The following is a 13041-nucleotide window of genomic DNA, read 5'->3' on the forward strand; positions in this document are numbered from 1 at the left end:
TATCAATTGAGATGAAAGAGGGCTGAGACACTGAAGAGAAGCACAAAGTATTCAGAGGAATGTGAACTAAATTAAATCAGACTAGAATTTATCTCCACATGAGCTTTCTGGCTGGTAGATGATGCTGGTTACTGTGTTTCGATGGGACCGATGGAGAGGTTAAGAGGTTTTTAAAAGACACTCAGTGGGTGTGTGTGTGTGTGTGTGCGTGCGTGTTTGCGCGTACATGTATGTGGTGTGTGCTTTGAGCCTCCTCTCCAAGTGATGCATGGTGATCAGGCTGACTATCTCTCTGCAAAGGCAGACCAAGACACAGTTAGTTGGTGACAGTGGTAGGCTTCAGGGTGATACCTGCAACTGCCTGTGAAGAGGCATTTACCACACCACCAAGTTATAGGAGGTCTGTGAACAACACACCCCCTTTTACATAAGTTGTCTAGGTGACAAAATGGATGTTCATAGCCACCCCCTGAATGTAGATAGGTGTATACTACTCCTCTGGGTCCCCCTCTCATTCAGGCTGGGGGCTAGGGGTTGAGCCCCAGGAGAAGATACTAGCCAGCCTGAAGCCTGAGTCCCTGCGATTGGGGTCGGGGAGGGTCAAGGTCTCTGGGGCTGACTTTTTCCTGGGCCGGTCCTTGGGCACAGAGAGGAACTCTGGAGGCTCCGTGGCGAGGGGGGTGGAGGGGGCGCTGGAGGGCCCGTTGCGGGCCACCGAGGCCAGGGGGGTCTCGGTGATGGAGATGGATGGGGGGAAGGGGCCGATCTTACGGTTGGTGGCCTCCTGGGTGGCCCGCTCGTACTCTCTCACCTCATCCATGGTCATTTCTTCAGGAGGGGAGAGAGAGGGAGATTTTATAACCCCATGACATCTACTGTATGTCTTAACTGTATGTCTTAGCATTATAGTGTAATAACAGAATTACATGATACAGTAAATACGTATCTGACTTCACCTGTTGGATTTTAAAGAGCTTACATTTCAAAGGCTCTGGGAGATGAATACAAGCAATACATGAAAAGGAGTTCCCTGCTCTGAACACAAATCTGAATTCATAATCGGTTGTGTGTGTTCCAGAGGGGAGACAGTAACACAGTCATCATCCGCTCAGTCATCATCCTTGCTCACAAGTATCTGTGTGTGTCTGTGCTTGTGTGTGTGTATCTGTGTACGTGTGTGTGTGTGTTAAATCAAATTGTATTTGTCACATGCTTTGTAAACAACATGTGTAGACTAACAGTGAAATGCTAACAGTGACTTTCTTACTTGTGTGTGTGTGCTTTGGTGTGTGTGTGTGTGTGTGTGTGTGCGTGCGTGTGTGTGTTTGGGTCCGTGCACGCGTTCTGTACTGTTCCGGTAGGACAAACAAAGCAAGTTCAATGCAGTAAATGACAATGTATGAACGTTTGAGTGTGTTTGAATGGATGACATGAAATAAGTCAGAGAGGAAGAGGGAGATGAGACACCAGCATACATTAGAGAAACAGTGAAGGTAGAGTGAAGACATATGGCTGGCTGTCTCAAGGCTCTCTACCACGTCCAGTGAGTTTATGCTGTGGTATGCTGTGCTTGTTGGACATTGCCAACTCTAATGTTGGTTTTCTCATGCATGTGTTTCTCGTACTCCTGCACATCATCCCAAGTCATATCTGTGGAGAGGTTCCAGACCGCCACCGTGCCACCTGTTAGCTAGCTAGGGCACTTGGTGCAGGAGGTACAAGGCCTTGTGGGAAGGGTCAGCAAGAGGTCAGGAGGTCACACAGCCATAAAGAGCTGGGGAAGTTGGCATAGTCGGCGGGTAGTCAACCATTAGCGACAAACGCTTGATGGGCCAAAGCGGTGATAACATGGTCAAAGTAACCAAACGACAATTAGTTCAGGTGAAACTGCCCAATATTGTCTGCTTATACATTTAGAGTGCTGCTTTCCAGTCCAGAGCCGTGTTATAGGGAAGTGACTGTGCAATGAGAGAAAAACCAACAAATAGGGCCGGCAGGGGTTGGAACCAAAATAATTATTTCATTCTGAACAGAACAACAATTTTTTGGTTCCGCTCCAGTTTTCTGACCAGCATGATAAAGTTATGAACCCGTTCAAGCAAGTCCTGGTTATGAGCCCGTAAATTAAGTCTAGTCCTGGAATAAAATTCACTTTCAATTGAGATTCTCAATTGAGAATGATTTTAATCAAAGACTTCACCTGGGAAACCAGGGAAACCGGCTCCTTTGTGATATAGCGTAAGTACTGGGAGGGTATGGATATGGGTTAAAGGTCCAATGCAGCCATCTTTATCTCAATATCAAATAATTTTGGGGTAAAAGTATCTTACTGTAATTGTTTTCAATTAAAATGGTCAAAAAGAAACAAAAATAGCTTCTTTGCAGGAGCAATTTCTCAAGCAAAAGTTTTTCTAGGACTGTCTGGGAGTGGTCTAAGTAAGGAGAACTGAAAACTAGCTGTTATTGGCAGAGAGGTTTGGAACTCTGTTTCTTATTGGTCTATTAACTAATTTACCACCTGGTGATATCACAAGGCAGGCCAAAACTCCATCCCACCTAAACAGGCTGACATTTCAGACAGCTCTTACACTAAAAGGGCATTATCATAATGTTCACAATTTCACAGTATTATTCCAACCTCATACACTCTTAGAAAAAAAGGTGCTATCTAGAACCTTAAAGGGTTCTTCGGCTGTCCCCATAGGAGAACCCTTTAAAATAACTATTTTTGGTTGCATGTTAGAACCCTTTTGGTTCCATGTAGAAGCCTTTCTACAGAGGGTACCTACCTAGAACCAAAAAGGGTTGTACCTGTAACCAAAAAGGGATCTCCTATGGGGACAACTGAAGAACCCTTTTGGAACCCTTTTTTCTAAGTGTGTAGTGTGGAAATATACAGTGGGGAGAACAAGTATTTGATACACTGCCGATTTTGCAGGTTTTCCTACTTACAAAGCATGTAGAGGTCTGTCATTTTTATCATAGGTACACTTCAACTGTGAGAGACGGAATCTAAAACAAAAATCCAGAAAATCACAATGTATGATTTTTAAGTAATTAATTTGCATTTTATTGCATGACATAAGTATTTGATCACCTACCAACCAGTAAGAATTCCGGCTCTCACAGACCTGTTAGTTTTTCTTTAAGAAGCCCTCCTGTTCTCCACTCATTACCTGTATTAACTGCACCTGTTTGAACTCGTTACCTGTATAAAAGACACCTGTACACACACTCAATCAAACAGACTCCAACCTCTCCATAATGGCCAAGACCAGAGAGCTGTGTAAGGACATCAGGGATAAAATTGTAGACCTGCACATGGCTGGGATGGGCTACAGGACAATAGGCAAGCAGCTTGCTGAGAAGGCAACAACTGTTGGCGCAATTATTAGAAAATGGAAGAAGTTCAAGATGACGGTCAATCACCCTCAGTCTGGGGCTCCATGCAAAATCTCACCTCGTGGGGCATCAATGATCATGAGGAAGGTGAGGGATCAGCCCAGAACTACACGGCAGGACCTGGTCAATGACCTGAAGAGAGCTGGGACCACAGTCTCAAAGAAAACCATTAATAACACACTACGCCGTCATGGATTAAAATCCTGCAGCGCACGCAAGGTCCCCCTGCTCAAGCCAGTGCATGTCCAGGCCCGTCTGAAGTTTGCCAATGACCATCTGGATGATCCAGAGGAGGAATGGGAGAAGGTCATGTGGTCTGATAAGACAAAAATAGAGCTTTTTGGTCTAAACTCCACTCGCCGTGTTTGGAGGAAGAAGGATGAGTACAACCCCAAGAACACCATCCCAACGTGAAGCATTGAGGTGGAAACATCATTCTTTGGGGATGCTTTTCTGCAAAGGGGACAGGACGACTGCACCGTATTGAGGGGAGGATGGATGGGGCCATGTATCGCGAGATCTTGGCCAACAACCTCCTTCCCTCAGTAAGAGCATTGAAGATGGGTCATGGCTGGGTCTTCCAGCATGACAACAACCCGAAACACCCAACCAGGGCAACTAAGGAGTGGCTCCGTAAGAAGCATCTCAAGGTCCTGGAGTGGCCTAGCCAGTCTCCAGACCTGAACCCAATAGAAAATCTTTGGAGGGAGCTGAAAGTCCGTATTGCCCAGCGACAGCCCCGAAACCTGAAGGATCTGGAGAAGGTCTGTATGGAGGAGTGGGCCAAAATCCCTGCTGCAGTGTGTGCAAAGCTGGTCAAGACCTACAGGAAACGTATGATCTCTGTAATTGCAAACAAATGTTTCTGTACCAAATATGAAGTTCTGCTTTTCTGATGTATCAAATACTTATGTCATGCAATAATCATACAATGTGATTTTCTGGATTTTTGTTTTAGATTCCATCTCTCACAGTTGAAGTGTACCTATGATAAGAATTACAGACATCTACATGCTTTGTAAGTAGGAAAACCTGCAAAATCGGCAGTGTATCAAATACTTGTTCTCCCCACTGTTTATAAAACAAGAAAATCATGTTTTTGACTGCACTGGGCCTTTTATCTGAAGTGGAGCAGCGCATTAGTGGGTGGACACAGGGTGGTTTGTTATAGTGGTGGTTAATGGTAGAATACACACGCTCTCAGGAATATTATTAGACAAACCTTAGTAATGTAGGCTGTGGAAGACCACAATGTAAGGACGGAGGGAAGGACCACTGGTGTACAGCAGGGCCATGTTCATTTAGGGCACACAACGTTTGAAATTGTTTTGCAACAGAAAATAAAACTTGTTTTTCTTATTGGACAGGTAGTCCATCTCTGATTCAGTTTATTTTTTTCCATTTGGTGCTGCTAAATGAATATGACCCAGATGATATTCAGCCCACAGGAGGTTGGTGGCACCTTAATTGGGGAGGACGGGCTTGTGGTAATGACTGGAGCAGAATTAGTGGAATGGTATCAAATACATCAAACACATGGTTTCATTTACTCCATTCCAGCCATTATTATGAGCCGTCCTCCCCTCAGTGGCCTCCACTGATACAGCCACTTTCACTGAATCTCCCACAGCTCTTGGAGGAAGGGGGAAAAAAATTAATGGATATGTGCCCACAAACAACGCAAGCTAGATTGACCTAAGGCTATAGTGCATCTCCTGTGCTAGTTATGTACTGTATACTGGTTCATGTTGTATGTGAATAGGGGAAAGAGCAGGCTCTTGTGGTCTTAAATGTTCCTCTATCTTTAAAGTCAGGCTCAGTAAGTCCCAAATAAAATAGCTACTGACTCTCAGCATGCTCTCATGTTCTCTCATCCTATGACCCATACAGTACAGAGTCAAGTGCTCTCTGTATCTGTGTACAGATTCTCTGAATCATTCTGTTGCAGTGGAAACATCTCAAGTGGCACCTTCTCTGATGAAGGCCAGCGAGAAAACGTATTGGTTGTGAGAAATGGGCTTTATAAATACAATGAATCTATTGTTATTATAAAGAATGTTTATGTTCCTTTTCCATGACAATCGTGATGCGTCAGCTTTTCAAAAACACTTACAAAGTTAAGTACATAATTCAAAATGTACGAAAGAGTTATCTGGCCTATCAATTGTCTTTTTTCAAAAATAATACAGCTAAGAAATGTATCAACAGGGTGAGAAGTGTAGTTTCAGTCAGATCTGCATTCAAATACTATTAGAAATGATTTGAAATAGTGTAGCTGTTTTTGATTGAGCTTGCCTGTTGCAATGGAACCAATAGAAAAGTATTGGAAGTACAAACCCCACCCACCTGGCCCTCCAGGCAGGTTAAAGCTTAAGGTATTTGAAAGATTTTAAATAATGTCGTATTTGAACTTAGGTCTTGTTGCAGTGTACCTTGTGTTTGACAAGCCTGGTCACACAGATCCATTTTATAAGCCTTTTGCTCATAGTGTTGAAACAGGGAAGCAAATCAATGAAACAGTGAAGACATGCTTAGACAAGAAATGCTCAGACTAAAAACATAATACAAAATAATGGTTATTAACACACCTCAGTGTGGGTAAGAATCCTGGCCCCAACACTACTCTGCATCTCCCTCCCTCTCTGTCTCCCTGCTCAATAAAATACAAATACTATAAAATATATATCTATAATATATATATATTATATATATATATCTATATATATATATATACAGTGGGGGAAAAAAGTATTTAGTCAGCCACCAATTGTGCAAGTTCTCCCACTTAAAAAGATGAGAGAGGCCTGTAATTTTCATCATAGGTACACGTCAACTATGGCAGACAAACTGAGAAAAAAAAATCCAGAAAATCACATTGTAGGATTTTTAATGAATTTATTTGCAAATTATGGTGGAAAATAAGTATTTGGTCAATAACAAAAGTTTCTCAATACTTTGTTATATACCCTTTGTTGGCAATGACACAGGTCAAACGTTTTCTGCAAGTCTTCACAAGGTTTTCACACACTGTTGTTGGTATTTTGGCCCATTCCTCCATGCAGATCTCCTCTAGAGCAGTGATGTTTTGGGGCTGTCGCTGGGCAACACGGACTTTCAACTCCCTCCAAATATTTTCTATGGGGTTGAGATCTGGAGACTGGCTAGGCCACTCCAGGACCTTGAAATGCTTCTTACGAAGCCACTCCTTCAAATCAAATCAAATCAAATCCGTTGCCCGGGCGGTGTGTTTGGGATCATTGTCATGCTGAAAGACCCAGCCACGTTTCATCTTCAATGCCCTTGCTGATGGAAGGAGGTTTTCACTCAAAATCTCACGATACATGGCCCCATTCATTCTTTCCTTTACACGGATCAGTCGTCCTGGTCCCTTTGCAGAAAAACAGCCCCAAAGCATGATGTTTCCACCCCCATGCTTCACAGTAGGTATGGTGTTCTTTGGATGCAACTCAGCATTCTTTGTCCTCCAAACACGACGAGTTGAGTTTTTACCAAAAAGTTATATTTTGGTTTCATCTGACCATATGACATTCTCCCAATCCTCTTCTGGATCATCCAAATGCACTCTAGCAAACTTCAGACGGGCCTGGACATGTACTGGCTTAAGCAGGGGGACACGTCTGGCACTGCAGGATTTGAGTCCCTGGCGGCGTAGTGTGTTACTGATGGTAGGCTTTGTTACTTTGGTCCCAGCTCTCTGCAGGTCATTCACTAGTTCACCCTGTGCGGTTCTGGGATTTTTGCTCACCGTTCTTGTGATAATTTTGACCCCACGGGGTGAGATCTTGCGTGGAGCCCCAGATCGAGGGAGATTATCAGTGGTCTTGTATGTCTTCCATTTCCTAATAATTGCTCCCACAGTTGATTTCTTCAAACCAAGCTGCTTACCTATTGCAGATTCAGTCTTCCCAGCCTGGTGCAGGTCTACAATTTTGTTTCTGGTGTCCTTTGACAGCTCTTTGGTCTTGGCCATAGTGGAGTTTGGAGTGTGACTGTTTGAGGTTGTGGACAGGTGTCTTTTATACTGATAACAAGTTCAAACAGGTGCCATTAATACAGGTAACGAGTGGAGGACAGAGGAGCCTCTTAAAGAAGAAGTTACAGGTCTGTGAGAGCCAGAAATCTTGCTTGTTTGTAGGTGACCAAATACTTATTTTCCACCATAATTTGTAAATAAATTCATTAAAAATCCTACAATGTGATTTTCTGGAAAAAAAATTCTCAATTTGTCTGTCATAGTTGACGTGTACCTATGATGAAAATTACAGGCCTCTCTCATCTTTTTAAGTGGGAGAACTTGCACAATTGGTGGCTGACTAAATACTTTTTTTCCCCACTGTATATGTGTGTGTGTCAACTAACTGGGACAGAGACAAGAAGCAAACTCACCAATCCACTCATCCACCCAGGCAAAGGCTTGTCTGTGTCCTAGGAGCAGGACGTCACGGATAACCTGAGGATGGAGACAGGAGGAGAAGGAAGGTAAAGAGGGAGAGTGAGAAAGAAAGAAAGAAGTCAGGAAAGAAAGTTAGTAGACATACTGTAGTGAGAGGACAGGTGAGTCAGAGACGTTGAACTTTAAGAGTTGTTCTCTGTCTTCCTTCCACTCCTCCTCCAGTGAACGTTAGCCATGTGTGTCCCTGTATGAGTCATGGTGTGTGTGTGAGAGAGAGAGCGAGAGAGAGAGTAATGGTTCTGCATGTGATGTCAGGGAGAGAGACCCTCAGGCAAGGAGAGGGACAGCTCAGAGGGGGAACAGGGGTATAGGTAGGGGTGGAGGCGGCTAAATTGAATTGAAGGGAGAGGAAATGGATGGCTGAGAAAGTTATATTGGGAGAGGGCAAGGAGTGAAGAACGCCATTGTTGGTGTGTGTCTGCCTGCCTGTGCATCCCTGTCTGTCTGTCTGCCTGCCTGTGCATCCCTGTCTGTCTGTGTGTTGTGTGTGTGTGTGGATACAGAGAAATGGTGGGTAGACATAACTGGACTGACCTTGTGTACAAACTGCTCCACCCGTGTCTGAAGACCCCACACCTCGAACTTGACTGTCACCAATTTGTAGGAGCACATGATGGGTTCCTGGCTGTCGATCCAGCCCTCCTGCAGCACACCCCGGTCTGTCTTCTCTGATTTAAAGTACCGCAAGTCCTACGGGGAACCATGGGAACACAGTATGGACAGTATTAAAGCTACAGTCTGGGATTGGTAGATCTATTTTTGGACTTCTTTTGATATACTGACATTGATTCTTCAAGAATTTAACTTAAAAATACCTCATGAGCTTAGTGCCACTGTCTTACCCCATCGTTATGTATCTTTATAGGAATGCAATTCAATTCCTGACCCAATGAGTTTCGCAGTAAACATCCTCACAAGCATGAATGAACCATGTTTTCTTTGTCCAGCAGTCCAGCAGAATGGATGGTAGGTACCAGGTGGGTACAAGACTCATGGAGAGCTCAACCTGGAGCAGCCCGCTGAGGGGTTTCTCGTTACAAACAGTACCCATTACGCATTAATTAATCACGCTTCCCTGGCAACTCATTATACTCTAATGGTCATTAGCAAGGAAGGTTGGGATGGTGAGAAGGGATGTGTTTCACACACACACACATATGCACACACAAACACGCACGCATGCACACTCACCCACACACACTGTGCACAGGAGGATAAACTTGTGGAGGCACTTTGCAGATTGCAGAAGAGACACTTCATAAAGTTTGGTTAGGTTGGGCCAAAGGGGGGGATAGAAGCTATTTGATGTGCACAGTCTGCCTTTCATGTGTTTCTTGATCATGTGACCTTCCCAGGAGAGAACTCTGTGCCCTTGTTATGGTATGAGGACTAGATGGTATACAGCTACGAACATAATTTACTTTATGTAGCAGGTTAGGAGAACTTACGCAGCAGGATAGGATAATGAAACTAGCAGGTTAGGAGAACTTACGGAGCAGGATAGGATAATAACCTAGCAGGTTAGGAGAATTTAAGCAGCAGGTTAGGATAATAACCTAGCAGGTTAGGAGAATTTAAGCAGCAGGTTAGGATAGTTAACCTAGCAGGTTAGGATAACTTACGCAGCAGGATAGGATAAACTAGCAGGTTAGGAGAATTTACATAGCAGGTTAGGATAATTATGCAGCAGGTTAGGATAATTAACCTAGCAGGTTAGGAGAACTTACGCAGCAGGTTAGGATAATAACCTAGTAGGTTAGGAGAATTTACACAGAAGGTTAAGATAATAACCTAGCAGTTTAGGAGAATTTATGCAGAAGGTTAGGATAATTATGCAGCAGGTTAGGATAATTAACCTAGCAGGTTAGGATAACTTACACAGCAGGTTAGGAAAATTAACATAGCAGGTTAGGAGCATTAGGTTAAGGTTAGGACAATGGTTAGGTTTAAGGTTATTTGAAATGCTACAATTCTTCCCGAAATGACCCCAAAATTCAGATTTTGACGATTTATGCGTCACTTTTGTCCGTAGCTGCATACCGTCTAGCCACAACCTTGTTATGGCGTAGAACCTAGAATATTTGTTTATGTGGGCAGGAAAAACTTTCTGACTATTTCTGTGAAGATGTGTGCTTTGAGCACATTACTGAGTTATATATCATTGTTCTGTGATAATGTGAAATAGGTCTGAATTAGGGTTGCAAAATTCCAGTAACTTTCCCAAAATTCCCAGGTTTTCCATAAATCCTGGTTGAAATAATCCAATTTTTTGTTGTTTATTCCCTCCTGATTCCAGGAATATTCCAACTGGGATTTCTGGAAAATCTGAGAATTTGGGGAAATGTACCAGAATGTTGCAGCCCTAGCTTAATGTAATAGTATGACCATCTGTCAAATTCATCACATTTGAACAATGCCAGGTAAAACGTTGCTGCAGTTTGCCACATATAAGACTGAGGTTATGCTCTCTTGAACACAGCAGGTATCAGAGATCTAAAAATGGCTCAGTTCAAATCAAATATACTTAAATAGGCTTGTTGACAATATGTTGTATATCAGGAAAAAGCATGTTGTGGCTATTCTTAGCACAAGGGCATAAAATCCCGTCCTCCCGTCAAACATAAAAGACAGACCCATTGCTGTCCCCCTGACTCTAATAACAGACATTGTATAATCCCCCCCCCCCCCCCCCCCACCACACACCACACACACACACTTAGGGAGAGGCAGATAGCCAGTTAGTGATCAGAGGAGTGAGAAACTGTAAGGGGCTGTTTGAGGAAGATAACACCACGTATTCCTCCATCCCTCCACCCCCTTCCCTCCATCCCTCCACCCCCTTACCTCCATCCCTCCACCCCCGTCCCTCCATCCACCCCTTCACCACCCCTCCCTGATGCTTGTGAAGAGGGAAGAATAGAACATGAAGGAGAGCAGGGACACAGCGGTGAACACGGCTAATGGCAAACATGACCAGCTAGAGTTCTCTCTCTCTCTCTCTCTCTCTCTCTCTCTCTCTCTCTCTCTCTCTCTCTCTCTCTCTCTCTCTCTCTCTCTGATGAAGCTAGCAGCTAGCTGACCCTCAGGGCTGAGAGGGGAGATATGACCAGCTGGAGGTCTCTTGCCTGATGAAGCTAGCAGCTAGCTGACCCTCAGGGCTGAGAGGGGAATGAGCAATGGAGATATGAGAGAAAGTGGGAGAGAGTGGGAGAAAGTGGGAGAGGGGATTTGTTATAAACACTCTTAGAAAAAAGGGTTCCAAAAGGGTTCTTCGGCTGTCCCCATAGGAGAACCCTTTTTGGTTCCAGGTAGAACCCTTTTTGGTTGCAGGTAGAAGGGTTCTACCTGGAACCAAAATGGTTCTACCTGGAACCAAAAAAGGGTTCTTCAAATAGTTATCCTATGGGGACAGCCAAATAACCCTTTTAGGTTCTAGATAGAACGTTTTTTCTAAGATTGTATTCTCTTAGATATTCTGTTATCACCTTCTTACACTAACACGCCCCTCCCATACTCCATCTGATAACATGCCATTTTAAAAGGGTCCTGAGTTTTTCTGACTACGGCTAGTCAATCATCAATCACACTGCTCTCACCATAGGGTTTGATTAGATTAACTCTTTAACACACTGCAATTACAATAAAGCTCAATAGCTTTCCGGTGATACGGCCAGGTTGCTAGCACCCAGAGTTGTTCCTAATCAGGTCACATGGTCAGGTAAAACTCAGGGCCTTAGCTATCGTCATCCCCTTACAGGTTTATTAAACTATGGGTCGGGACCCAAAGTGGGCCCTGGACATTTGAGAATAGGGTTGCAGTTATGAGAATACATCCATCCCCTCCTCCCCCTGCTCCTTCCAAAATGTACACTTCCACACTCTCTTGCATGGTTTTAACAATGGTGGAAACTCACGCCAGTTAATGCTTACACCAGTCATATGGTTTTAAATCCATGATGGTGAGTGTACAAGTGCACACTTGTACTGGAAAACGGTGGAGAATTGTGACTGTCAATGTCCACTGCTGCTGAAACAGTGATTTGGGATTCCTAACCCTTGATCCCTAACCTTTGACCTCCTCACCTCAGACTCCTTGTAGTAGCGCTCTGGGATCTCGTCGTAGGCAATATCCACGAAGCACACCTCTATCTCCTCCTCCCCTTTGGGCTCGCTGTTAAAGATCTGAGGGATAGAGAAAAAGAGACAGGCACGTGTGAGGTCATTTTAGAGAGAGAGAAAGAGAAAGAGAGAGAGAGAGAAAGAGAGAGCGAGAGAGAGAGAGAGAGAGAGAGAGAGCGAGAGAGAGAGAGAGAGAGAGAGAGAAAGAGAAAGAGAGAGAGAGAGAAAGAGAGAGCGAGAGAGCGAGAGAGAGAGAGTTAATCAACTGTTCTCCAAGTCTAAGATGCAGGGACCACCATGATGAGGATGTTGTATTTATTTCAGCAGCATCTTATCTATGTAGATATCAGTGATCTTAGGAATGAAGCTTAGTGAACAGTCATTCCCACAGCAGCCACTAGGTGGAGCTCTGATGTTTGGGTAAGTTGAGCGAGCGAGCATTGCATAACACTGATAGGCCAGAGCTGCCAATCATTTAATCACAATGTTTGAAGGGGGAAAGCCAGGCTTTTAACGGTTATGAGTGCTTTACTCCTTTCCCCATTAAAATCATTAGACCTCGTAAGGTGACGGGTGCTTTTCGCCAGGAGGATACATTTAGCTCATTTAGCAGGAAGAAAGAAAGAAAGAAAGAAAGAAAGAAAGAAAGAAAGAAAGAAAGAAAGAAAGAAAGAAAGAAAGAAAGAAAGAAAGAAAGAAAGAAAGAAAGAAAGAAAGAAAGAAAGAAAGAAAGAAAGAAAGAATTGGTGCAGTAATAATCTCCTTCAAAAAGTTGAATAATCAGCTCAAAAATCCATCCATTACTGACATCAATGTATTCATCTACCAACCTTTGCATGATAAGTAGACCGGGAGGATGAAAAACTGAACTGAGTAATGATGTCTTTGAGAGTAGAGGAAGTAAAGCCTAGGGAAATTGGGGCATTGATGGGATGACTTTAAAATTCATCAAATACATACTTTAGTCTCAGGAATTAAGTCAAGGTCGTGTTCATTTAGGGATTACCTGGAAATGTCCAATAAGAAACGTTTATTTCGTTTTCTAT

General features: G+C 43.6%; 1 protein-coding gene across 1 annotated transcript in view; it reads right to left on the minus strand.

The window, feature by feature from the left end:
* Positions 1-511: 511 nt before the first annotated feature.
* The window catches only part of LOC311103221 (cytoplasmic phosphatidylinositol transfer protein 1-like), a gene marked incomplete at both ends in the record, with an annotated part of 16254 nt that continues 3724 nt past the window's right edge, over positions 512-13041 (minus strand). The window contains 4 exons of the mRNA XM_084144763.1: positions 512-828; positions 7810-7873; positions 8411-8566; positions 11960-12058. Of these exons, the coding sequence (XP_084000889.1) occupies positions 512-828; positions 7810-7873; positions 8411-8566; positions 11960-12058 (636 nt within the window). The remainder of the gene's footprint in view (positions 829-7809; positions 7874-8410; positions 8567-11959; positions 12059-13041) is intronic.

The sequence above is a fragment of the Coregonus lavaretus genome, assembly GCF_964263955.1.
Source record: "Coregonus lavaretus genome assembly, chromosome: 28".
Classification (NCBI taxonomy): Eukaryota; Metazoa; Chordata; class Actinopteri; order Salmoniformes; family Salmonidae; genus Coregonus; species Coregonus lavaretus.